Genomic DNA, 23,797 nt, shown 5'->3' on the forward strand with positions numbered 1-23,797 from the left:
GGGTCTTCAGGTTTCCCATACGCAAATATCAGAGCTATGGATCAAAGGATCTGAAACTGTGAGTTGGCACACCAAGCGGTTTGTGAAAGGCGTGGCAAATGAGTCGGTATCCGTCAAGGCGTTGACAGCGGAGTGAGATGTATGCGGGTATCCATCAGGGTATCGAGAACACAGGTTTCGTTATAAGAAGTGTGAGAATATAGCTTTGTGTTTTGTTTTCTAGAGCCTAGCTCCGTGGCTTCTTCCCTGATTGAGGGTTGTGGAAGACTCAAGTCCTGACCGTATACAGGCACAGAGCGTGAAGGGTTCGACACTAGACTTGTTCGTTCAACCCGTTCTTCACTCATCATCTAGTTACATTCGCGTATCAGGATGCTTCAATGAGGAGTCAAGCCTTGTTTTCATTCAATCCTCCTAGTTCTCCTCTTAAGCTTGAGAAAATAATCTTTACGCACCACTTCAATGGAATCCTTTTGCCACATTGCTCCACGTTGTGAGATGTGCCAGTACAGACCAATTGCTTTTAGTAGAGCCACATTAAATTCTAGGGATGGTAGGAACAAATCCCACGATCAAATATACATTGGCAAGCTTTTGCTTAGTATCAAGGGGAGTGGCGTCAATCAGGATTGTGCATCTGGTAGCAATGTCTCCAAATTGTTTCCATGTGAGATCATTTCTGCTTGAGCAAAAATCCTCGAGATGATCGATTTTTTACACAGGAAGATGAAATGGCGATGGCCGTGGAGAAAACGTTGGCGTACTCAGTGATTTATGTGCCTAGCACACAACCAATACTGATATGCCAGGTAAATCCTCTCACCGCCCATGGAAAACCTCCCTTCCCAAGAATTTCGAGCCTTGAGATATGTGATCTACAACGAATTTTCTCCATGCGATCATCTCAGGACTTGTGGAATTATCCAAGAACATCGAGATTATCCCGCAAAAGAAATGATATCCAGATATTGAGGTTTGTACTCTAACAAAGTTGAGAATGAGATAGAACCTACAATTCGTAATGCCTGGGCGTCCATTTTGGAGATGGAAGATCAATGTGCATTTATTATCTATCTCTTTTGTCAAAATCTTCTCTTTCACATACATAATGTTCTGTTGGGGAATCGAGTATTGCGATTTGAAGACGATTGTTGCAAATCGTTCCAATATTCTTATTATTTCCTTTTGGATATGCAGTCCAGCGATTTTTGGTTCATTAATTGCGACAATCAAAGACATTTGGATAAACCCTGAAGTAAGGTGTTTTCTCTCATCGTCTTTTCACGTCAAGGTCAATTTGATGCAGACTTTTAGCAAGTGCGAACTGTGAAGCTATTCGCAGCATTGATTGATAGAGGAGCAAGGCTTCTTCCATCGATAACGATGTTGACGTTAGTAATCAATCGAAATGAATCAACACATCCGCGTGTCAATCAGATGAAATTCTGCAATAAAAATGGGAATTCGCAAGCTTTTCGTAATTTTGGACCACCGATGCGGCGGAAATGTCTCTCCGCAGATACCTGATTACTGATAAAAGATAATGTCAATGGTGATCTTGGGGATCCATAAATGATTATGGATTATGTCAACTTCTTCCTTTTTCACTCCGTCAATCCGCTTGATGCACCAACAGATACCAACAGAGGAATCTCCTTTTCCAACCCCAACCCACATCGAAAACCTCAGACTCTCAGAGACGGGGGGAATGATGGGAGCTGGCCGGGCCCTTGCAATGGTGTAGCGCGTAGCGTGTACCGTGTAAGAAACGTGAGGCTCGAGCTGCCAAATACGGTGTGACGATAGATTATTGTTTTTTCCCTTCTTCTTTCTTCTTTGTTTGTTTTGAAAGAATGGAAAGACACGGTGGATACGAAACTTACCAGGAAAAGCTCACCGTGGTCCCGTAGGCAACGAAACATCTTGGCAATGTGGGAATCGAGTTTCTCCGGCTTCAGATAATCAGATTAGGATATATTCGGGCGGCTGGCTGGCTACCATGTCCAAGCTTCAGTTGCGGTATGCATCAACATAATTCAAAGACTCAGGCTGTCATTGTCTACCCGGCAGTCTCTTGAAGTTTTACTTGGCAATGAAGAATGCCAATAGCAATAGCAATAGCAATAGCAATACGAATACTAACCCTAACCCTAATACCAGTACCAATACCAATCCCAATCCTGAAGAGTCATCCGGCGAAGCAAACATTCATGGACTAACTACCAGGCACCCAGCTAGCTAGAGTAGTTCAACGGGAAAACCGTGCAGCAAATCCTCTATATAAGGATATTTCGGTTCAAAGTTTATCGTTGAGCAAGGGATGAGAATATACCGCAATGTGAAATCCCACCCCTTTCCACCCTCCTCCTCTTAAGCAAAAAAGGGAAAAGTGTCCCCATCAGTTTGAACTTTAATCGAATTTCCCTACTTCGTCGATGGATGACATTGACAGATGTCAGGGATATTTCTCCCTTCATAATATTGGCGGATCCATTGCGGACATTCAAAGGTTTCCTATTTCCGAGAAACAAGGGTCCTTAACTCCAGCTTCGAGTCATTGATGTGAATGTGGTGAAGTATTCTGACTAATTGGGGAGTCTAAACCGTCTCCCTAACCGTTATTGGCCACACGGCTAAACTTCAATTGGTAAGGTCGTATTCCACAACTGCCGCAAATTCAGGCAAAATAATGTACACGCCGCTTTAATAGGAACCGGAATCAAATACTCAAAATCCCCGCCCAAACCTCGAGTCAATTTGTTCTGGAACAACCAAAAGTTCCCCAGCAGCTCCAAATCAAGATAAAAGTGGCGCCACTTTATCTTTCTTCCACGAACACCTGTGATTACCCAGGAAGCTAGTAATGATCTTTGCTTTCCAACTGCTCCATAGGTCCTCAAACTCAAACTATCTAATCTCTACAGAGTACGACGTACCTGCCACCCTTGGTGCTCGTGCGACAACACACTTACCGTCACTCTGGCCATTACTCATCTCGACTCACATCTGCTCAGATCGATGCACACAAAGAAAGTTAAGTGCCGGCCGGTATGGATACGTTTGAGCCTTTGAGGACCGAGATACTAAGACACCAAGACACCAAATGGACTCTGAGCCTTGCATCAGTGGCTTGACAACATGGGGTACAGTAAGTAATATGCTTGCTTGAGAGCAGGTGAGAGCAAATTGACTCCTTCCCGCCGCCCGGGGCAATTTCCTACAGAGTACTCCATACGATATGTGCGTGCATATACGGTACCCCTCTATCAACTTACTTTACTCCGTATGTATCCACCAAGGGGGCAAGGCAAGATGAGATTGCAGAAGATCGACAAGGATTCCATCCTTAGCCACGGCGGAAGCGCCCTCAACCTTCCATGCAGAAAAATGCTAATCGATACCTTGTCAATCTGATATTAAATCCGAGTGGGACTCTATCCTTTTGCTGTTCAGATCGTGAGATATATGAAGAAGGTCCCTGCGAGATTCCCAAAAAGTTTTTTGAATCTTAAAACCTTCCACTGTTTGGATACTTCTTCAATATTATTTATATCCATCTCTTAATACCTATTAATTCTTTTGTTGTTTCTTCTTACATCTCGTCCATACGCGGACATTGCATTCACTGTTTGGCTCAGTGATTACCGTTTTAATTATATATATTTGTTATATTATACACAGTTTAGCCAGCCGCCTTATCATTGACATACACCACCATGGAGAAAGACAAAGAGGAGACGCCGTCTCTGAGCGCAACCACGGCTCGCGCATCAATTGAAGACTCCGAAACTCAACGAGAAAATGTACGGAACGCCAATCCTAATGGTTTTGTCAGTACCAATCAGGGCATCGATGTCAAAGCTGCAGAGTCCGAGTTCGCACAACTTCAGCGAGAGCTGTCAGGTATTAGTACCAAGAGCAAGGCATTATCCAGAACACGATCGAGGGCCAAGACTACCGATGAGAAGGACGTAGAGAAGTCAGCAGAATCCATTTCTGAAGCCGAGGAGGATCAATTCAACTTAGAAAACACCCTCCGAGGTAACAGACAGGCAGAAGTAGATTCTGGTATTCGTTCAAAGCATATCGGAGTGGTATGGGAAGGACTTACCGTTCGCGGAACAGGAGGTGTATCGAATTTTGTCAAGACATTCCCGGATGCATTTGTTAGTTTCTTCAATGTCGTTGAGACTGCAATGAACATATTTGGTGTAGGCAAGAAAGGCAGAGAAGTAAAGATTTTGCAGGACTTCAGGGGTGTAATGAAACCTGGAGAGATGGTTCTTGTGCTTGGACGACCTGGATCTGGTTGCACAACTTTCTTGAAGGTTATTGCAAACCAAAGATTTGGGTACAATGGTGTTGATGGGTAAGACTGACCTTTTCCTGCTTTAGCTTCGCACATTGCATTTGACAGCGAGATTCAATTTTTTTTTTTTCCTTTTGAAAAATAATTAGACACTTACTCACAATTTCATTTAGTGAGATACTTTATGGCCCTTTCACCGCCGAAGAATTCTCGAAGAAATACAGGGGAGAAGCTGTCTACAATCAAGAGGACGATATTCATCACCCAACCCTTACTGTGGGCCAAACCTTAGGTTTCGCCCTTGACACCAAAACCCCAGGAAAGCGCCCTCATGGAATGTCGAAGGCCGATTTTAAGGAAAAAGTAATCGATACCCTTCTTCGAATGTTCAACATCAGTCACACCCGGAATACCATTGTGGGAAATGCCTTCGTTAGAGGTGTATCTGGAGGAGAGAGAAAGCGTGTGTCCATTGCAGAAATGATGATCACGAGTGGTACTGTATGCGCTTGGGATAACAGTACGAGAGGACTTGACGCTTCAACCGCTCTCGATTATGCGAAATCTCTTCGTGTCATGACCAACATCTACAAGACTACAACTTTTGTTTCATTGTATCAAGCAAGTGAGAACATCTACAAGCAATTCGACAAAGTCTTGGTTATTGATGACGGAAGAGAAGTCTACTTTGGACCAACATCTGAAGCTAGAGCCTATTTTGAAGGTCTCGGCTTCAAGGAGAAGCCCCGTCAAACTACACCTGATTTCTTGACAGGTTGCACCGATGAGTTCGAGCGCGAGTATGCAACTGGTCGCTCTGCTGCAGACTCTCCACACAGTCCTGAGACCTTGGCCCAAGCTTTCTTGGAATCCAAGTTCTCTACTCGCTTGAGCGAGGAAATGGACGCTTACAAAAGACAAGTTGCCACAGACAAGCAGATTCATGACGATTTCGAGGTTGCAATAGCTGACAGCAAACGCAAGGGAGCTTCAAAATCTTCTGTGTATTCTATTCCTTATTACTTACAGATCTGGGCTTTGATGCAAAGACAATATCTGATCAAGTGGCAAGATAAGTTCTCTTTGGTTGTTAGTTGGATTACTAGTATAACTGTCGCTATTGTATTGGGTACCGTGTGGCTTAATTTGCCCAAGACTTCTGCTGGTGCATTCACCAGAGGTGGTTTACTCTTCATATCGTTATTGTTCAATGCTTTCCAGGCATTTTCAGAATTGGCATCTACTATGATGGGCAGACCTATTGTGAACAAGCACAGGTCATACACGTTTCATCGTCCATCCGCACTCTGGATTGCTCAGATCATCGTCGATACCGCTTTCGCTGCCGCTCAGATCTTGTTATTCTCCATCATCGTGTACTTCATGTGCGGATTGGTCAGAGACGCTGGTGCATTCTTCACATTCTACATTATCATTCTCTGTGGTTACTTGGCCATGACACTCTTTTTCAGAACAGTCGGATGTCTCTGCCCTGATTTTGATTACGCGATTAAGTTTGCCGCTACGATTATTACCTTTTTCGTCATCACATCCGGTTATCTCATTCAATATCAAAGTGAAAAGGTCTGGATCAGATGGATTTACTGGATTAATGCTCTTGGTCTTGGATTTTCCGCTTTGATGGAGAACGAGTTCAGTCGTCTTAATTTGACCTGTACTGGTGCCTATCTTGTGCCATATGGTCCAGGTTACGATAACCTCGAACACCAAGTTTGTACCTTGGCCGGTAGTGTTGCTGGATCAGACATTGTTAATGGTGGCGATTACATCACTCAAGGATTTGCCTACAAGCCTTCTGAACTATGGAGAAACTTCGGTATCATCATTGTTTTGATCGCCGGCTTCCTGTTCACAAACGCAACTCTCGGTGAGTGGGTGTCTTTCGGTGCCGGCGGAAACGCTGCGAAAGTTTATCAGAAGCCAAACAAGGAACGCGAGGAGCTCAACAACGCATTGGCTGTCAAGCGCGATCAACGTCGTGCCACAAAGAGTGATGAAGAAGGATCGGAAATTAACATCAGCTCAAAGGCTGTCTTGACTTGGGAAGGATTGAATTATGATGTCCCAACTCCATCTGGAGAATTACGTCTTTTGAACAACATTTACGGGTACGTTCGACCAGGTGAATTGACTGCACTTATGGGAGCCTCAGGTGCTGGAAAAACAACCCTCTTGGATGTTTTGGCTTCAAGAAAGAACATTGGTGTTATTTCTGGTGATGTCCTTGTCGATGGTATTAAGCCAGGTAATTCTTTCCAAAGAGGAACTTCATACGCCGAACAACTTGATGTCCATGAGGGTACTGCAACTGTCCGTGAAGCACTTCGATTCTCTGCTGATCTCCGTCAACCATTCCACGTTCCACAAGCCGAAAAATACGCCTACGTTGAGGAAATTCTTAGTCTCCTTGAGATGGAAGATATGGCCGATGCAATTATTGGAGATCCTGAAAATGGTCTTGCTGTCGAACAACGAAAACGTGTCACTATCGGAGTCGAATTGGCTGCCAAGCCTGAATTGTTACTTTTCTTGGATGAACCTACTTCCGGTCTTGACTCTCAAAGTGCTTTCAACATCGTTCGTTTCTTGAAGAAATTAGCAAACGCCGGACAAGCTATTCTCTGTACTATCCATCAACCTAACGCAGCATTATTCGAGAACTTCGATCGATTGCTTCTTCTTCAACGTGGAGGAAGATGTGTTTACTTTGGTGACATTGGAAAAGATGCTCACGTACTCCTCGATTACTTCCACAGACACGGAGCTGACTGTCCTCCTGATGCTAACCCTGCCGAATGGATGCTTGACGCTGTTGGTGCCGGTCAAGCCCCCAGAATTGGAGATCGTGACTGGGCTGATATTTTTGCTGACTCGCCTGAGCTTGCCAACATCAAGGATCGTATTTCTCAAATGAAGACACAACGTCTCGCTGAGGTTGGTGGAACTACTCACGATGATGAGAGAGAATTTGCCACGCCATTGTTGCATCAATTGAGAGTCGTTCAAGCACGTACCAACTTGGCTTTCTGGAGATCCCCCAACTACGGTTTCACTCGTCTCTTCAATCACGTTATTATCGCCATTATCACTGGTCTTGCTTATCTGAATCTCGACGATTCAAAGGCTTCATTGCAATATCGTGTATTCGTCATCTTCCAGGTTACCGTTCTTCCCGCACTTATTCTCGCTCAAGTCGAACCTAAATACGCTTTATCTCGTATGATCTACTACCGAGAAGCTTCTTCGAAGATGTACAGTCAATTCGCCTTCGCATCATCTTTGGTCGTAGCTGAGATGCCTTACTCCATTCTTTGCGCTGTTGGTTTCTTCCTTCCGCTTTACTATATGCCTGGTTTCCAGACATCGTCTAGTCGTGCCGGTTACCAATTTTTCATGATTCTCATCACAGAACTCTTCTCCGTAACACTCGCTCAAATGATCGCAGCTCTTACCCCATCCCCCTTCATCTCCGCTCTTGTCAACCCCTTCATCATCATTACCTTTTCTCTCTTCTGTGGTGTCACCATTCCCAAGCCTCAAATTCCCAAGTTCTGGCGTGCATGGCTCTACCAACTCGATCCTTTCACTCGTCTCATTGGTGGAATGGTCGTCACCGAACTTCAAGGTCGAGAAGTGAAATGTGCTTCTGCAGAATTGAGTCGCTTCACCGCTCCTGCAGGTCAAACATGCGGGAAGTACATGGAAAATTTCTTTTCAAGCGGAGGTATCGGATACCTTGTCGACAATGCGACAAGTGCCTGTGAATACTGTGCCTACAAATATGGAGAACAGTTCTACGAACCACTCGCATTGGACTTTAGCAATAGATGGAGAGATTTGGGTATCTTTTTGGCATTCATTGGAAGCAATTTGATCATTCTTTTCTTGGCTGTAAGTTACCCCTTTTTCTTCTCACTTCCCCAAGAATATTTACTGACAATACGAATAGTCGAGATACCTCAACTTCAATCGTCGTTAAACATTGCATTGATTTGCATCGCGTTGCATCACTTTTTTTCGATACCACAACATTTTGCACATAGTACTTACATACATACATGAACTCGGTTGTCATTGATGGCCATTAGATACCAAAGCTCGTTCGTTTCTTGCATAAAATTTGGGGTTTGTTTATAGCGGCTTATAGATTACGGTGTTGAATATTTTTTTAGAGGATGAATGGTTTATTTACATTTAGATGAGAAGGGAGAAGGGAGACGAAAGTATTTTTCATGGTTATGTTGATGAGAAATTGGAATTTAATGTATGATTTGAATGTGGATGGATGGATATGAGATGGGAGGAAATCTTCATGAGTAAATAGTTAACTTTAATGTACTTCTGAGGATGAGGTACTAGTGGAGGGATTTGCAGATGTATCTTTATGTATATCTGGATGTCTGAATGGAATGAGGAGGGAATTATATATCTATAAATTACTAGAATTACATGAGATTTTGTGCACGTCTGCGGCGCGATTTCGTCAAAGCCAAAGCCCACGCGAAACACGAGGGTATTTGGCTAGCAGAATGGGAGATTGGCTCACAGTGCCATGTATGAATTAAATCGAATAACAAACAATTCTAGGCAAAGTTGCCAGCTCTTCACGCAAGATGTTGAAGTGTAACAGAATATCAAACGAATTCCTCCTATCAAAATAGTAGCGAGAGCATGATTGGTTGGCTATTCAAGTTTGCAATAGTTCGTATGGGCATGATTAGCAACGGTCGTCGTGCCAGTGTCACAGTCAAGAGCCTCCCTCCATTGCTTGACCTGAGGTTAGTTGACCCTAGGAAATGTTGCCAGGGGGTCTGCTATGATGCAGTGGGATTACTAGGAGGTAGGTATCTAGCTGAACAGAACACGGTGGGGTCTTTGTGCTTCTCTTTGAGTGGGTTGCGTAATTTGTAATTTGCGTTTGTTGGGGATGATGGGATGATGGGAGGGTTGATTGATGATTTGTGAGAAAATTTCCTGTCGGAACGGAGTACTTGCGTTTCTGATACTTGGTTGCAATATGATCGATCGTTTACGTTACGATAAAAAGGTCATTTTTGACCGAAATGATGAGCACTTCAGATTCACATTCGCCCTTGGGAATTAAGCGCGTTTGTTCTCCCTTGAAGGAGGATGGATTGTCGATAAGCACGGTTTTGGTGAGGCTACCTATATTGTGATGATTTAAATAGGATGGGTGGCTGGCTCTAAGGTCGTTTCTTACCTATTGAAAGGCTAGAGGTTGTGTTGTAAGATTAGTACTCACCGAGCAGGCTAATCGGTTAGCGTTTTGCGGGCTGGATATTCGGAGAATGATGTTGTGAGAGTTGGTGATAGTACGCCGATAAGTTGGGGTTGTCGGATACTAGATCCTTGAACCGAGAACATAAAATGCGGGGTGTAACAATAATCATATGTAAGCAGGAGTGGGAGCCAATAAAACACAGTTTGAAATCTTAACATCGGGTCGATATCGGATCAATTAAACTGTCCGGCTGTCATACGATACTCTACAATGTGGTACCGAGTCTTTATGACCCAGCGAAACCAACTTCAACTCATAGATCTCAACTTCCAAACTCCTAAAATCTGTTCTTACCAAGAATTTCCCAAGTGACAGAATCGCACGTACACAAAGTCACGTCTAACATCACTCTAATCACTATGTCTGTTACCGATACCTCTATTCGCGCCCTCCGTCTCCTTCCCGTGCTCACGTCGACCGCCGTGTTGATGTTTGCAGTCGATGAGCACATATTCCTTGGGACCTGGATGGCGCCTACATTTCGCGAGCGGGCAAATGTGCATCTTCCCAGTTGGTTCCAGCTCTGGGGTCGCCGGGGTCGCTGGGTGATTCTTCTCGGATATCCGGGCACCTATGTTCTCGGGATGCTCAACCTTCTCGTCGCGCGTCCTCGGCTGAAAGTGGCGGGTGTGGAGAAATGGTACGCGATGGGTCTTCTCTTTAGTGTGGCGCATATTGCTATCTTTGGCAAGAGAGCCCGGAAGCTGTTGGCGGACATTAAAGGAAATGTTCCTAGAGGAAATAGTACGCGTTCCATGGGGGCTTGGTTGCGGATGCATACGATTAGGACGTTTATGACGGATGTCCCGGCGTTGGTCTTTTTTGTTGTGGGTGCGCTGAAGGCACTGTGAATATTGTGAGGATTGAAAGGTAGATGTGTGTAGGCGGAGAGGCAGCTAAAATATTCGGGTATACATGTCATGAAGAGAGTCATCAAGAGAAGACCCTGTCCTGACTTTCTGGTTGAAGTGGTTTGGTGCGGATATCGTCGAGTAGGTTCGGGACTGTCGTCTGCGTTAATGCTTCTTATGGTGGTTGGTTATATGTGTTTTAGATGATCATCTTGGACCGTCATATCAGAAGTCTGGTGTAGCTGCAGCGGAAGCGAAGTCATGAAGAAATATAAACTTGTTCGTAGTTTATCTTATGTGATGTGGTTTGGATGGCAACTTGGCAAGTAACAATGTTACGCTATTGTCTGTATAGTATCTAGCTTCACGCTAGTAGCTCTTGAGGTTATCCTTGAGTCGAGACCAGAATACCCGGTATTCTGGAGCAGGGTATGCCATGGGCGTTCTGCAATTATAGAAGCGTATTTCCGGCCATCGTCAAAACCAAGCCACCAGCCTAGTAAGCCACACATCACAAATTGACTTCTTGACCATTGTCTTGTTGTTTCTAGAAGTAGAAGGTGGCCCCCTGGCTTTAATAATGACGTGACACTCTTCATTGTTTCCTTGTGTAATATGACTGCATGAAGAACGTTTGAAGCTACAACTATATCGAAAGAACTGCCTTCGAGACCCTGCTTCATTAGGTACTTTTCAATATCAAGAGTCATGAAGATAGTCTTACTATCAATAAGGATACCTCTTGCGCGCTCAAAAAGTCCCATCCTGCATGATTCTCGATATAACTTGGTGAGATCTTCAATACTACTGCTCCCAGTTAACCCGCCGTAAGAATGCATTGTAATAATGATGTCTTTCCAGAATTAGACAAAGGTTTAGTGTCTGAAAGAAACCATTTTTATAATTGTTCTCGTTCTCTTTCTCATTCAATAAAGATATTATTATTGATCAATAGGGTTCCGCTAAGATACAATTGTTTTGATAAAAATAAAAATATGCCTGGAACTACTATATCAGTATGAAGTACTGTAAACAATAGTAAAAGGATTTTAAAATACAATCCATAATTGTTAACAATCTGATTGAATTCGAGGTACATAAATTTAAAAACCCAAGCTCAAGTACCCTGACAAATGACTATTGGAACAATTCTGATTAGCTGTATAATCGAGAGCTATGCCCTCGCGAGAGGGAGAGGGGATACGCGAAGTGTGTCCTCTCGCCCCAAGCGCGCTTAGCTGCCCTCGCTATCTTGTTTCAGGCTCTGTGTGAAATGTACACGCAATATATAGTTCATCGCGGTTTACTATCCCATTGTGCCTATCAAGTCCCAGCGCTGGGAACGATGAGAACTGGCGGGAGAAGTCACATGCTTGCTGGCTAAGGGTTCTATTCATATAGTAGCAAAGTTAATATTCGGAATGAAAAGAAATCTAATATAAATCTTCAAACAAATTTCTATTATATGTATTATAATATTAATATTTTATGTATTATTAACAATACGTTTAATTTACTAATAACAAACAAAATTAATAAATTTTGAGATCTGTTTATTTTTAAATTTTAATAGAAAAAAATGAAGGTCTTTCAGAAGCTTAGAATTTTCAGAATCTTTAAATATTAGAATTGAAGTAAAAGTAAATAGAAAGATATATGTCTAGAGATAAGGAGAAGATTAAAAAGTGTTAAAAAGAAATAAATATGAAAAGTAAAAAGTAAGCAGAAGAAATTAACCGAAAGTTTAAAGGGGAAAAGATTTCCACTTCTTATTACTCACTTTCAAGAAATTCACTAAAACCCTAATGATTAAAACAAAATTCACAAGATATAAAGATTTGTATCAATCTAATTAATACCACAAAAACGCTTTTTTCAATACAAGATTGATTATTAAACATTTCATTGTAATTAACAAAGCGATCACTTCGTTAACCACGGATTCTGCCACTACAGGGTATTGAAACGGGTATTGAAAGTACCTTTGGATACAGGTGATTTCATTCTGAGCTCAAGGTTCCTCTAATGGCCATTTGACCTGAGTTATAACAATTGAATAATCGCTAAGATTACTGTTTTATAAGATAGCTTTCAAATTCATTCTCTGGAGATCAAACACCTTTTGCCTTTTGGTGACAATACGAAGAATATACGAGGGTCCATATCTCCATCATTCATATCATCAAGTGTAGAAACTTTAGCATAAGGAAGTGTACGGAAGAAAATTGCAGTGGCCAGGCGAAGTTCTATCTCAGCAAGATGCAGTCCTAAGCAGACTGTATTTAACTATTAGCACTTCGGCTCTGTATAAGACAATTAATCGTGTCAAAACTAACCTCGTGATCCACCACCGAAAGGCATAAAAGCATCTTTCATTTCCTTTGAAGGATTCGTCCATCTGCTAGGCTCGAAGGATTCTGGGTTCGGGAAAATTTCCGATTTGCGATGCAAGGTGTAAGCCTGGGTGGATACAGTCGTTCCTCCTGGCAATCTATGACCAAGAAACTCAACGCCCTCTGCTGGCACCATGCGGGGCAAGGCGGACGGCGCGGCGCCGTATAATCGCAAAGTTTCTTTGATAATATTGTTCAGACACGTCAAGCCACGGAGATCTTGGTCAGTGAAGTCTGGCGGAAGAGAATGGAGCTCCTCCACTAATGCATCTCTCACTTGAGGATGTTTGCAAACAGCCCACGTCAGGTACGTCATAGTGTTGGCTGTCGTATCGCTGCCGGCGACGATGAATAACATTGCGTTGTCTACAATGTCCTTATCAGACAGCCCGTTTTCATCGCTGCGAAAAAGTTTCTTAAGAAGCATTGGACAAGATTCCATCTCTGCAGCCACTCTTTTCGATCGCACAATCGACTGTTCCGCGTATTCCCGTAACCGCTCTCCAGATGCAGCTGCCGCCTTGAGAGCAGGTAGTGGGATCACATTGGATAGCTTCACCATAAATGGGAAGGTGCCTCGAATGCCTCCGGCAGACCCATTTGCTTCGATATCCAGAATATATTGGTTTTTCTGCGACTTTTGTTCAAAACCAAAACCTCTAGATTCGCCAACATGCGTTAGAAAGGAGCAGCACCTACCTTACCAGACTCCAGCATCTTGAAGGATTCGCCAAAGCTGAGTTCTCCAATCACATCAGTCGCCATGAACATCCACCACTTGGAAACATCCCCTGCACCTCGTTGTGACATTTCCTCAGTAATGCCTCTCACTGCAAGATCTATATTCCGACGAATGAAAACTTCTACATGTTTAAGCGATGATTCCGACATAGGCGATGAAAGAAGGCGTCGAAGATTTCGATGAAATTCAATATCGCTAGTATTGAATACATTCAAGACCGTTGGAGGTGTGAACAGCCTATACCAAGGCGACTTTTTGAAAGAACCCTTAACATTATGGATCTTTTTTGTGGCTGCGATGTCGGAAACGTGGACTTCAGTCGGGCTAACTCTGACAATCGAACTTGCAAAGATGAGCAACGTGTACGAATGGCCGAAGTCGTATAACGGTTTAGATGAGGACTTACCATATTTGCAGTGGAGGTCGTGAACATACAAAGGTCTCGTTCCTTTGATAATGATATACTTTAGGACACCTGATGTCCATTTCGTATACCAAGGACCCGGTAATCGAGACAATGGATTAGTATAAACATTGTAAAGTATAATCTAGCTGTGTGTGAGAACATCGATAACTAAAGCCATCAAGAGTGTTTGGCCGCAGTGGATGAGGGGGGAAAGAGTCTCTGCCTACTTACAGTAGAGACTGCGGTGGCCACAACGACTGTTGCTGTGATATTATCGAAGGGCAGAGACAGATTTTGAGGCAGCATTGTCGACATTGATGTAGTTCGATAGAACATATATTCTGTTTGGGGATAGATGAAGTTTATTGCTGAAGGAAGTAGTTTATATAATACTCACATACCATTTAAAGGACTATTAACAGAGTCCGCAATCCGAACATAGCATTTCCCCAATTGGAGGCCGGCAGTGGTCCACACCCAAACTACCGGGTGGTGACATATTTTTATGCACACAAAATGGAAAGCGGGCTTGTACCGGGGGTCAAGTGCCGATTTCCGGTGTTACCCGGTCTTTTTTGCGTGGTGGAAGTGAGGGGTAGTCCATCTGGGGCTCAATCCTGATTACAGTGTTTTCAGGCTCTAACCCGTATGGTTAAAAAAGTACAACGTTCTCCTTCTTTCCTCACCAAGATTTGTGTGAAGAAACCAAGTCGTGGTCCTGGTCAAATCCTTGCTACGATCCATAAGGTCATCAAGTGGCCAAGTGACCTTGTTTGTTTATCTTTCGTCTGGCGGGGCGCCCGCCGCGCGAGACGTGGCCCTAATAGGACGTGCTGGGCTGAAATCACCGGCGTTCTCTACATAATCTAGGTCCATGATCATACGAGCTACCCAATAGTTGTTTCTCTATATATGACAGCTAAATCTAGTTGTTATAATCTCATTCAGAGTACTCGGATCGGTATTTACCGAGTTGTTGGCCTAGAAAAGCGTCCTTTTGATGGAAAATCTTGTGATATGCTGCGAAATCTCCAAGTCCTGTTCTAGCAGCATACATTCCACTCAAGCTCGCTCGTGGTAGAGCGAGATCTGGTGGGTTGCTGCATACTGTAATCCCTAGTTCTTGATAGAGTTTGGGGGAAGTTGAGTGCCAGGTTGTCTGATGAGCCTATAGTGCTGAAGCCTTGCTCTTTCTGGGTATATGAGCCAGGGTAGCTAGGATTGAGCTCACTACAGGTGCCCTGGCCGCCTCTCCTGCCAACTTGTCTGTAACTTCATTTATTGGAATCTTTGAATGCCCTAAGTACCATCAGACCTCCACCTTGCTTGCTTGTGTTTAAACTGCTCTTTCTCCGCTAGCCCAAGTGTTTGCTAGTCGTTAAATTCAGCAGAAGTGGCTTGGCTGGAGCCAGTAGTAGTATGTAGTAACCTAGCAGCTACTGTCAGATTGTCGAAGCAGATGATGATTCGATCTGACAGGTGAGTTATTGGTGAAAACATGGCTGCTTTTAGTGCTGCTAGTGCTGCGAAAGTTTCGGCGTCGTACAGTTCGCAATTTATGCCTAAGAGCATACTTTCATTGAAAAGCGTGATCTTTCCTTGAAGTTCTGTCCAACCAGCACCTATATAAGTTATATCCCTTAACTCAATCAGAGAGCCGTCAGTGTAGACTACTATATCTCCTTCGGAGACTGTTTACACTTTGACCAAAAAACTCCTATGCTGCAGTCTTTTTGTCTCTTTCTGTCCGGAAACTTACTTTCTGAGGAGACCCTTCCCATTTTGGCTGGGCTAGCCATGAAAGGAAGTATATCAGGTCTGTATATTCCCTTGGCGGCTTGTTGAGAATCTAGATGTATATTTGTGAAAATGAAAAGAAAGGGTCTATCAGCTTATCACTGGAGATTAACGAGATCAAAGCTGGAGTTGGCGCGAGTTGTCGTTTCTTGTTGACAGGTCTCTTGGATGTGACGGTGTGAAGGGGGGGGGCGGCGGTGACCGGCGACAGCGTTAAAGTCGACATACCTTACAATTGAACGGAGTAAAGTAATAGAAGGATTTTCAAGTGAATTCAAGAATACAGCAATTGCCAAGCTCATATTATCAAAACTGCTACGCATGGGACCTTGACGAAAACCAATGAACAAACAAAGGGGGGTGCGATTCGGGTCGAATCATCACAAGTATAAGTCTACTAGAATTATTACAGATGAAGTGGCTGATTTCGTGGAGTCTTATGGTATATTAAACTAGAGCGAGATGTTGATTCATATCTTCCCATCGATTTGTTTTCCATAGGTATCTCAATCAGGTTTCGCAAGAATAATTGTCGGACATTTTCATTGTATGTCTTCGGTCATTCTGGGTTTTAGCCCAGTCAACCTTATCCCCTAATACCGAGGCCTATATACCGAGGCCGATATACCGAGGCCTATCCCCTAGACTGCGGGTTACAGCCGGGTCCACTTATTACACCTTGTTAAATACTTTGATATTACCGTACGAAGGTTGTAAGGGTAATTAATATAAACTCTACTTTTATTAAAATCTTGCTGTTTTTATAGATTCTACTGCTGCTTTAAGCGATTTAAATAGATATTAAACTATTCCCCCTTAAAATTCAATATTAAAAGCTTTTATATATTTTTTATTAATTATAATAACTTTATAATATTTAAAACATTTGAGGCTTTCTATAGGTTCTAAATAGACTTAGAATAAGAATTCGAATTCAAAATCTAATTGAAACTAATAGTTTTGATAAAAAAGTAAATAATTTTATATAAAATATACAATAACTTTTACAATACTTCCACCACCTAGAATTCACTATATAAATTTTCAATCAGCAATGTGATTTGATTCGTCCAAAGGCTAAAAGTGGGGGCACATTTAGATACATTTTATATTACTTACTTATTCAACCTCCGTATATAAATATATCGTATTCTTTTGGAATATTGGCCGCGCGCTAGGAAGGACTAATTGTTTGAGTTTTTCGTAAGTTAGAGTTACAGTAATCACTAAAGTTATTTGATTCGTTTCTTTAATGAATTATTTATCAAATATTTAATATTTCTATTAAAAACTTCTATTCTGAGGCATTTGACTCCATTGAAAAGCGAGCTAATTGGTTCTAAATTAACCTTAAAGCATTAGTCCTTTCTAGTGCGCGGCTAATATTCTAAAAGAATACGATATATATATAAAGATGAAAACATTACGGATATACAAGACGGGATCACGTGGCTATCAGGTTTAGTCATTCATTTACGGCAATCTCAGATTTACCGCAATTGCTATCCAAAATAGAGATCCCTTGAACAAAAAACTAGCTGAGCCATAAAATTATCTCTGTTGAATGTTATACTTAGATTTTTCCTCTAGGCCGGAGAAGGACGGGTAACTAAATATCTGATTATGTAATAAATAAGAATCATGTGATTGATAAAGCTTTCGAAAACTATGTGCTCGCGAAATTTGGGGAAGAGAGGGTGCGCAGAGCATGCTCTCTCGCCTTCGAGCGCGCTTAGCTACAAGCTGCCTTCGCTATCTTGTTTTCAGACTCTAACGCAACGCGCACGCAATATTTGTGCGCTGTCATGCTGTGTGTCTTCGTCATGTTTGTTGCTATGGCACGATGGTACATCCATACTCCGTTTGGCCGTAACTTTTCTTTTTCTTCGCTGAAAAGTCATGAGACATGCGTGGACTCCACCCGCGTTCCAAGTCCGAAAGACCGGCTCAGGTTAGCGAAATCGTATGAAGGATCTACTGATGGCATCTCTAGATACTATATAAATTTGTGGGAAAAACCCTCTCCCTTTTCATTCCTCGTATCACCGCAAGCTTATTGAAACCCAAGATCATTCGACCATTCATCCACACATAATATAAACTTGGACTAAAATACACCCTCAAATCACAACTCTAGTCACCCACTACTCCACTAACATTATGTTGAACAAAATCTTCACAAGACCAGCGCCCCCTGTGATACGTAGCCAGCTAAATCCATTGGTCCTCACGGCCGTGGCCACTACAATTGGAGCTTTCACCTACTACTCGATTTCAGACAAAAAAACTGAACAAGGCACGAATAACCAGCAGTCGCCGCCAAAGACTTTCGGGGGAGGTCCAGCTTTCACTTCGTTACAGCTACACAGCGTCGAGAAATTGAACCACGACTCGAGTCGTTTTAGGTTCAGCTTGCCTACTGAAGATTCAGTCAGTGGCTTATCCTTAATTTGTATGCTTTGAGAGCCCCCCCCCGAATCAGCCCAGTATCTCGCTGACACGTGAACTTGCAGCCTCTCTTTTAACACTCACAAAACCTGTTCGTATTCTCATGCGGCCTTCTTCTTTCTGGAACGGACCTGGAGTTCTGAGTGACGACCACTGTTGACTCCGATCAAGTCCACAAGTCACCGCCGTCCCTATTGTGATATATCAATACTGACTCGAATCTCTTTTCAGGCTGGCCAATGGCGTCCGGTAGTCAGACCTTACACACCCATCAGCGATCTAAGTACGCTACTGTCTCCATCCGATTAAAAAATAAACTAACTGGAAATATTAGATGTACCTGGCTATGTAGATCTGGTAATCAAGCGTTACCCAGGAGGCCAGGCAAGCCAGCACATCCATTCCCTCAAACCGGGAGATTCGTTGTTTGTTCTTGCAGCTCTAGGCGGGTACAAGTGGAAGCAGAATGAATTCAATCACATCGTTATGATTGCCGGTGGGGCGTAAGCACTTGGACATCCGATTCAGCCCTATCCAGCACAGCCCTAACATTATAACTAGAGGTATTACCCCCATGGCTCAACTCCTGAAGGGCATCTTCTCCAATCCCTCTGAAAAGACCAAAGTAACTCTTCTGTTCGGCATCAACACCGATGAGGACGCCCTCTTCCGCTCCGAATTTGACGAGATTGCAAAGACTCACCCGGACCGCTTCAGCGTCGTCTACACCGTTACTCACCCTGGCCCAGACTCGGTCTTCCTCAAGGGCCGAGTCACGAAAGAACTTATCAAGGACGCTCTATCGAAAACCTCAAATGTGCCTGAGAAGGTATTTGTATGCGGGCCGCCGGCGATGGAAGCGTCGCTCCTGGGCGAGCGGAATGGGAGTCAAGGAATCCTTAAAGAGTTGGGGTTCGGCAAAGATCAGATTTATAAGTGCTAGATGCGTAAAAGGGTTAGTTCACTGCTTCCGGAGTTTGTCTGCCCGGTCGGAAAGATGGGAAAGTCTAATAATTTGCCGTGTATATTCGGAGTTTTGAGCTCTCAAGTGGGTTTGATTGACAAACCACAACAGGAGGCCAGGGGTAAAAGGAAACATTTCGCATTCAAATAGTAGGCCCTGTTAATAAAACTTCGTTAATATTAAGTGTTCTCGGCTAATTTTCCAAATGTTGCATCGATTTTGACACCCCTTGGTGACTGAACGAAATGAAACACAGCCAGTATTGCACGTACAGCCCTCATATGGACGACTTTTATATCAAGCAGTTAATTTAACTCAAAAAATTTGTTATCGTTTTGTCTATCCCTAAGTTTCTTCTCTCGGGTTTCTTTTCTCTAACTTACAAATACACAGAGGAATGAGATACATGTTAAAAATTAGTTGCTGGCAGCCATTACAACTTCCGACAACTTGACAGTCCACAGTTGACGCATGCCAAGAATGACAAGAATATCGCCAGCCAGAGCAAATTGCACAATAGCCAAGTTAATTGGGTCTGGGGTGAAGAACTGAGCATTAAAGACACCAAGAAGCTTGCCCTCAGGGCTACGGACCATAACACCTTCACCCTCACCAGTCCAGACGCGGCCTTTGTCGTCGACGCGGATTCCATCTGGAGCTTGCATGCGGGCTACGCTGAAAACACGGCGGTTAACAGGTAGCATGTCGGCATCAAAATCGTACTTGTAAACGCCGGGAATTCCAACTTGGGCTGGAAGGCCCCAGACAGGAACATGGGGGCTTCCACCGAAATCGGTGATGTAGATGGATTTCTGGTCCACAGAAGGACGGACACCGTTTGCGACGGGAAAATCGGTTCGGCTGATAACTGGCGCAAGAATCTTGGAGATTGGGTCGAATCTCCAGAGACCTTGGGCAAGTCCGTTGGTCACAGTGCCAACAGTGGAAGGCAAGACAGTGATGTACATGAATGAGCGATTGGTCCCTGGTTGCGTGACCCAAGCGACATCGTCGATGGCGTCGAACTTTAGGCCCATATACGAATTCAAAATTACCTTGGCCTCACCCGTGCTAGGATCGACGGAGTAAACACCGCCACTGAAGTTGCGGGTGTCATCGCGGAGAGAGGTGAAGTAGACGAGACCTTGGTGATAACAACCACCGTTGGGGTTCTCAAGTGGGATGGATGTGGTCAGGTTGCGGGTGGTGCTACTGGCCAGATCGAGAATCTCGACATGAGTTGCTCCGTCGTTAATCCAAGTGGTGTACCAGACTTCATTGCGCTCTTTGAGCCAAACGCCGGCTTCACCAGCGAAGTTCAAGGCTCGCTCCTCGACGAGGTTGGCAGATGGATTCGGGCCGAGCAGGGCAAGGAACTCGTTGTCATAGGACACAAATGGTGCAGTCTTAGCAGACTGAAGGAGAGTGTTGACATCTTCGTCTGAGGTGGTGGTACTGTTGAGGAAGCTGAAGGCTGGGTTACCCTCAAACGGCGCTGGAAGTAGGTAGGTGTACTCGGTAGGGATAGAGACAACGGTGCTGCTGTTTTGCGCTGCAGATGGTAAGATGAGGGCTGCGGCAGACGCCAAGCCGAGAAAGAGAGGTCGTATTAATGACATATTAGGCGAAGCACAGATGCTTACTAAAGAATGTCCAAGACAAAGACTGCCAAAAGGAATAAGTCGGTGAGTACTTAGAAGCAGGATGTACTAATGGCAATGCCGACACCTATAAACATTTCGTTTCTCCCACTGAACCTTACAGAGTCTAAATTAATAGTCGTCGGCCTCTGCCAGATTGAAACGACCCGGATATTTGGCTTAATTACGGAGGTATGAAAGTACCATGGCTCAATGATGACACTGCTTTCTAATAACCTTAATTATGCCGAATGGAACTGTTCGTGGTAGAAAAAGGTGGCGATAAGACTTGTCTTTAGTACCTCCGTAAACATCTTTGATATGAGACGGTAGGCTCATATCGGCTTTATAGACTTTAAAATAAATTAAAGTGCTAAAGCTTAAAAGTAACAACTTAATTGGACCCCCCTGCTCGTAGAAAGTGTTAAAATTCTCAAGGCTTTCTTCTTTGCTACATAACCCAGATCATTCGTTCATGTAAGTGCTAAAGATCACGGTGTCTAGGTAGGCACAGGGGACAGACCCGCACCGCCGCGGTTGGTGCTAATTGACGATGCCGAGCAAGTAAACTTCTATCCAAGTCGGATAGGATAGTAGTCATATCGAATACTTTTCGTCTCCTATTTTCTTTTATTAATAAGAGAACTAACTTATCTTATATAAAGCCGATAACAAATTAATAGCTATTTTATAATTTACTTTATATCATTTTACAATAGGATGTACTTTTGCATATTTTTATAAGTCCAATATAATATTTAGGTAGTAAATGTTTAAAAAATTATCTTTTAATAGCTGTATATTTACATTTTTAACTTCGACGCTATGACTAGATAATTGTTCTTATATTAAAAACTTGAGATAGTCTACTTTTTTTTCGGCCGAAAATTTATACCAAGCTTTCTAAAAGACGCTATCAAATTCAGGGTTGTTAGCTAATGAGATGACTATAATTCTTTTAATATATTAATATCGAAACATTAGATGTAATTGACGCGAGCGAGACGATTATATTCAAAATGACGCATACGAGAATCATATAATAGATCAATAGCATATGTTTACGTTTGAAAAATGTAAATTAATAGTATGAATTAACTAACTAACATTTTGATGTCTTGAACTATCTCGCTTCTTTTACAAATTTTCAAGGCTAAGAAATATCAATTATAAAGCTTATATTAAACCTTTAGTTGATTATAGAAGACTATATCGAATGATATTAAAGCTGGAGAGAAGCCTAGCATATCTATTATTACAAAAATTTACAAATCACTATATATCGTATCGATGATTCAAAGAGTAATCGACTATTTATATCTCTTTCTAAGAAGATATCTATCGATTTCTTAACAAAGTATAAGAAGAGGATCTGATAATTACAAATGGATATCTCATTCAAGAAGACTAGTGATACTCGAATAGATAATAACAATAAATTAATTAGCTTAGATACTCTAATTCTTTCTAGATCATAAAATCCTATATTTTATAATTACATTCAAACTAACATCAGCCTAGGATAGATCTATAAAATCTATATCATATATCTTCTCGAGCCCTGTATCGATCAATCGTAATAATTAGATAGTTAAGTACCTAGGTATACTATTATACCTTCGTATTTATTCATATAGCGCGAGACTTTGCTTAATTATCTATAGATTTCGAATCTTCTAGTAAAGTACTAATAGTCGGCTCTTAGAAGCGGCCTCCTAGTTCCTAGTCGGGGAAAGCGGTTGTCCCTGGAAAGCGGTTGTCCCCAAAAAACTTCGAAAATATCATAATAATTGAATTATATCAGCTATAACCTTTATAAATTATATAATTATTAATAAAATATTAATTCTTATCATTTATTTATTATTTTTGTTATAATAGATGAAGTTAAAATTAAATATAGTAGATTATATTATTGAATTCAATAAGATTATAGCAATTCAATAATGTGAAATCTAGTATTCTTTTTTTAAGAATTGAATAAAATTCCTTATCAAGTTTTTTGGGGACAACCGCTTTCCAGGGACAACCGCTTTCCAGGGACAACCGCTTTCCAGGGACAACCGCTTTCCCCGACTAGGAACTAGGAGGCCGCTTCTAAGAGCCGACTATTATATATCTAAATCACTACATGCTTATAATCTAAAGTAGAAATATACATTTATATTCAGATAATAGTAATTCATTATTTAAGAAAGGATGATTTGTTTACTAGTTTGAAAATATAAGAGTTGAATACTATAAAACTTTGCCTTAGATAGACTTAGACCAAACAGTTGGCCAGTGTGTTCAGTTAACATGCGCCTACTTTCTGGCTGTCAATCTCGCTTACTCATTCTTTCATGCTTATGCATACTTTCAGAATCATATATATAGCTATAAGTATAGGTTTTCTAGCGACAATTATCGCTGGGTTTAACATGGCCTCCGTTCAGTTCCCCGCTCGACAGCGCTTGATATGTGCTTCAAATGGAGCAACATGTGATGGAGGATTACCTGTTTGTAGGTCTGAGCTACGCTAGTATTGCAAGAGTTGCTTACAAATAGGTTGGTAGGCTCTTCATGTCTCTCGTTAAAAGAGGCTTGTAAGAAACCAGAAATTAGAATCGAGGTGCCATGGCAGAAATCTCCTACCTATCAATCTTGCGAGGTCCCGTCTCATGATCTCAAGCATAACGACGCAGTCTTCACGGAAGATTTCGTCAATGCACAACATGGGGAGTTTATAAATGGCATTACGCAAGTTTATGAAACTCTTCGTTGCATGAAATGTATTGAAGAATCAGAAATCGGGCGGCCTCCTCATCAAAACCTTCCCAAGGAGGAGCTCGTCACGATTGGATGAGAGCCTGAAGTTATTGCTCTTCTCCGACATCTTCCATTTCTCGAGATTGATGATGAGATATCACATGGTACCCTTTCTT

General features: G+C 42.5%; 9 protein-coding genes across 9 annotated transcripts; 5 read left to right on the top strand and 4 right to left on the bottom strand.

Moving 5' to 3' along the window:
* Window positions 1-1,578: 1,578 nt before the first annotated feature.
* Window positions 1,579-2,242, top strand: EAE98_005703 (uncharacterized protein; the record flags this gene model as incomplete). Its single annotated transcript, XM_038953325.1, has 3 exons — window positions 1,579-1,761; window positions 1,853-2,019; window positions 2,161-2,242. The coding sequence occupies 3 exons, from the start codon at window positions 1,579-1,581 to the stop codon at window positions 2,240-2,242; spliced, it is 432 nt and encodes a 143-aa protein (XP_038810426.1).
* A 1,474-nt stretch (window positions 2,243-3,716) lies between these two features.
* Window positions 3,717-8,309, top strand: EAE98_005704 (uncharacterized protein; the record flags this gene model as incomplete). Its single annotated transcript, XM_038953326.1, has 3 exons — window positions 3,717-4,369; window positions 4,483-8,221; window positions 8,280-8,309. The coding sequence occupies 3 exons, from the start codon at window positions 3,717-3,719 to the stop codon at window positions 8,307-8,309; spliced, it is 4,422 nt and encodes a 1,473-aa protein (XP_038810427.1).
* A 1,682-nt stretch (window positions 8,310-9,991) lies between these two features.
* Window positions 9,992-10,483, top strand: EAE98_005705 (uncharacterized protein; the record flags this gene model as incomplete). Its single annotated transcript, XM_038953327.1, has 1 exon — window positions 9,992-10,483. The coding sequence occupies one exon, from the start codon at window positions 9,992-9,994 to the stop codon at window positions 10,481-10,483; it is 492 nt and encodes a 163-aa protein (XP_038810428.1).
* A 335-nt stretch (window positions 10,484-10,818) lies between these two features.
* On the bottom strand, window positions 10,819-11,322 carry EAE98_005706 (uncharacterized protein; the record flags this gene model as incomplete). Its single annotated transcript, XM_038953328.1, has 1 exon — window positions 10,819-11,322. One exon carries the CDS (start codon window positions 11,320-11,322, stop codon window positions 10,819-10,821), a length of 504 nt encoding a protein of 167 aa, XP_038810429.1.
* A 1,258-nt stretch (window positions 11,323-12,580) lies between these two features.
* On the bottom strand, window positions 12,581-14,339 carry EAE98_005707 (uncharacterized protein; the record flags this gene model as incomplete). The annotated part of the gene is made up of 4 exons (XM_038953329.1): window positions 12,581-12,759; window positions 12,820-13,507; window positions 13,576-14,166; window positions 14,256-14,339. 4 exons carry the CDS (start codon window positions 14,337-14,339, stop codon window positions 12,581-12,583), a joined length of 1,542 nt encoding a protein of 513 aa, XP_038810430.1.
* Window positions 14,340-15,395: 1,056 nt separating this feature from the next.
* Window positions 15,396-16,047, bottom strand: EAE98_005708 (uncharacterized protein; the record flags this gene model as incomplete). The annotated part of the gene is made up of 3 exons (XM_038953330.1): window positions 15,396-15,646; window positions 15,784-15,873; window positions 15,924-16,047. The coding sequence occupies 3 exons, from the start codon at window positions 16,045-16,047 to the stop codon at window positions 15,396-15,398; spliced, it is 465 nt and encodes a 154-aa protein (XP_038810431.1).
* Window positions 16,048-17,730: 1,683 nt separating this feature from the next.
* EAE98_005709 (uncharacterized protein) lies at window positions 17,731-19,510 on the top strand. Its single transcript, XM_038953331.1, has 5 exons — window positions 17,731-18,273; window positions 18,335-18,360; window positions 18,501-18,552; window positions 18,604-18,772; window positions 18,831-19,510. The coding sequence occupies exons 1-5, from the start codon at window positions 17,982-17,984 to the stop codon at window positions 19,210-19,212; spliced, it is 921 nt and encodes a 306-aa protein (XP_038810432.1). The 5' UTR covers window positions 17,731-17,981; the 3' UTR covers window positions 19,213-19,510.
* A 139-nt stretch (window positions 19,511-19,649) lies between these two features.
* EAE98_005710 (uncharacterized protein) lies at window positions 19,650-20,852 on the bottom strand (the record flags this gene model as incomplete). The annotated part of the gene is made up of 1 exon (XM_038953332.1): window positions 19,650-20,852. One exon carries the CDS (start codon window positions 20,850-20,852, stop codon window positions 19,650-19,652), a length of 1,203 nt encoding a protein of 400 aa, XP_038810433.1.
* A 2,441-nt stretch (window positions 20,853-23,293) lies between these two features.
* EAE98_005711 (uncharacterized protein) lies at window positions 23,294-23,718 on the top strand (the record flags this gene model as incomplete). Its single annotated transcript, XM_038953333.1, has 2 exons — window positions 23,294-23,375; window positions 23,429-23,718. The coding sequence occupies 2 exons, from the start codon at window positions 23,294-23,296 to the stop codon at window positions 23,716-23,718; spliced, it is 372 nt and encodes a 123-aa protein (XP_038810434.1).
* Window positions 23,719-23,797: the final 79 nt, after the last annotated feature.

Source organism: Botrytis deweyae (genome assembly GCF_014898535.1).
Source record: "Botrytis deweyae strain B1 chromosome Unknown BDEW_011, whole genome shotgun sequence".
NCBI lineage: Eukaryota > Fungi > Ascomycota > Leotiomycetes > Helotiales > Sclerotiniaceae > Botrytis > Botrytis deweyae.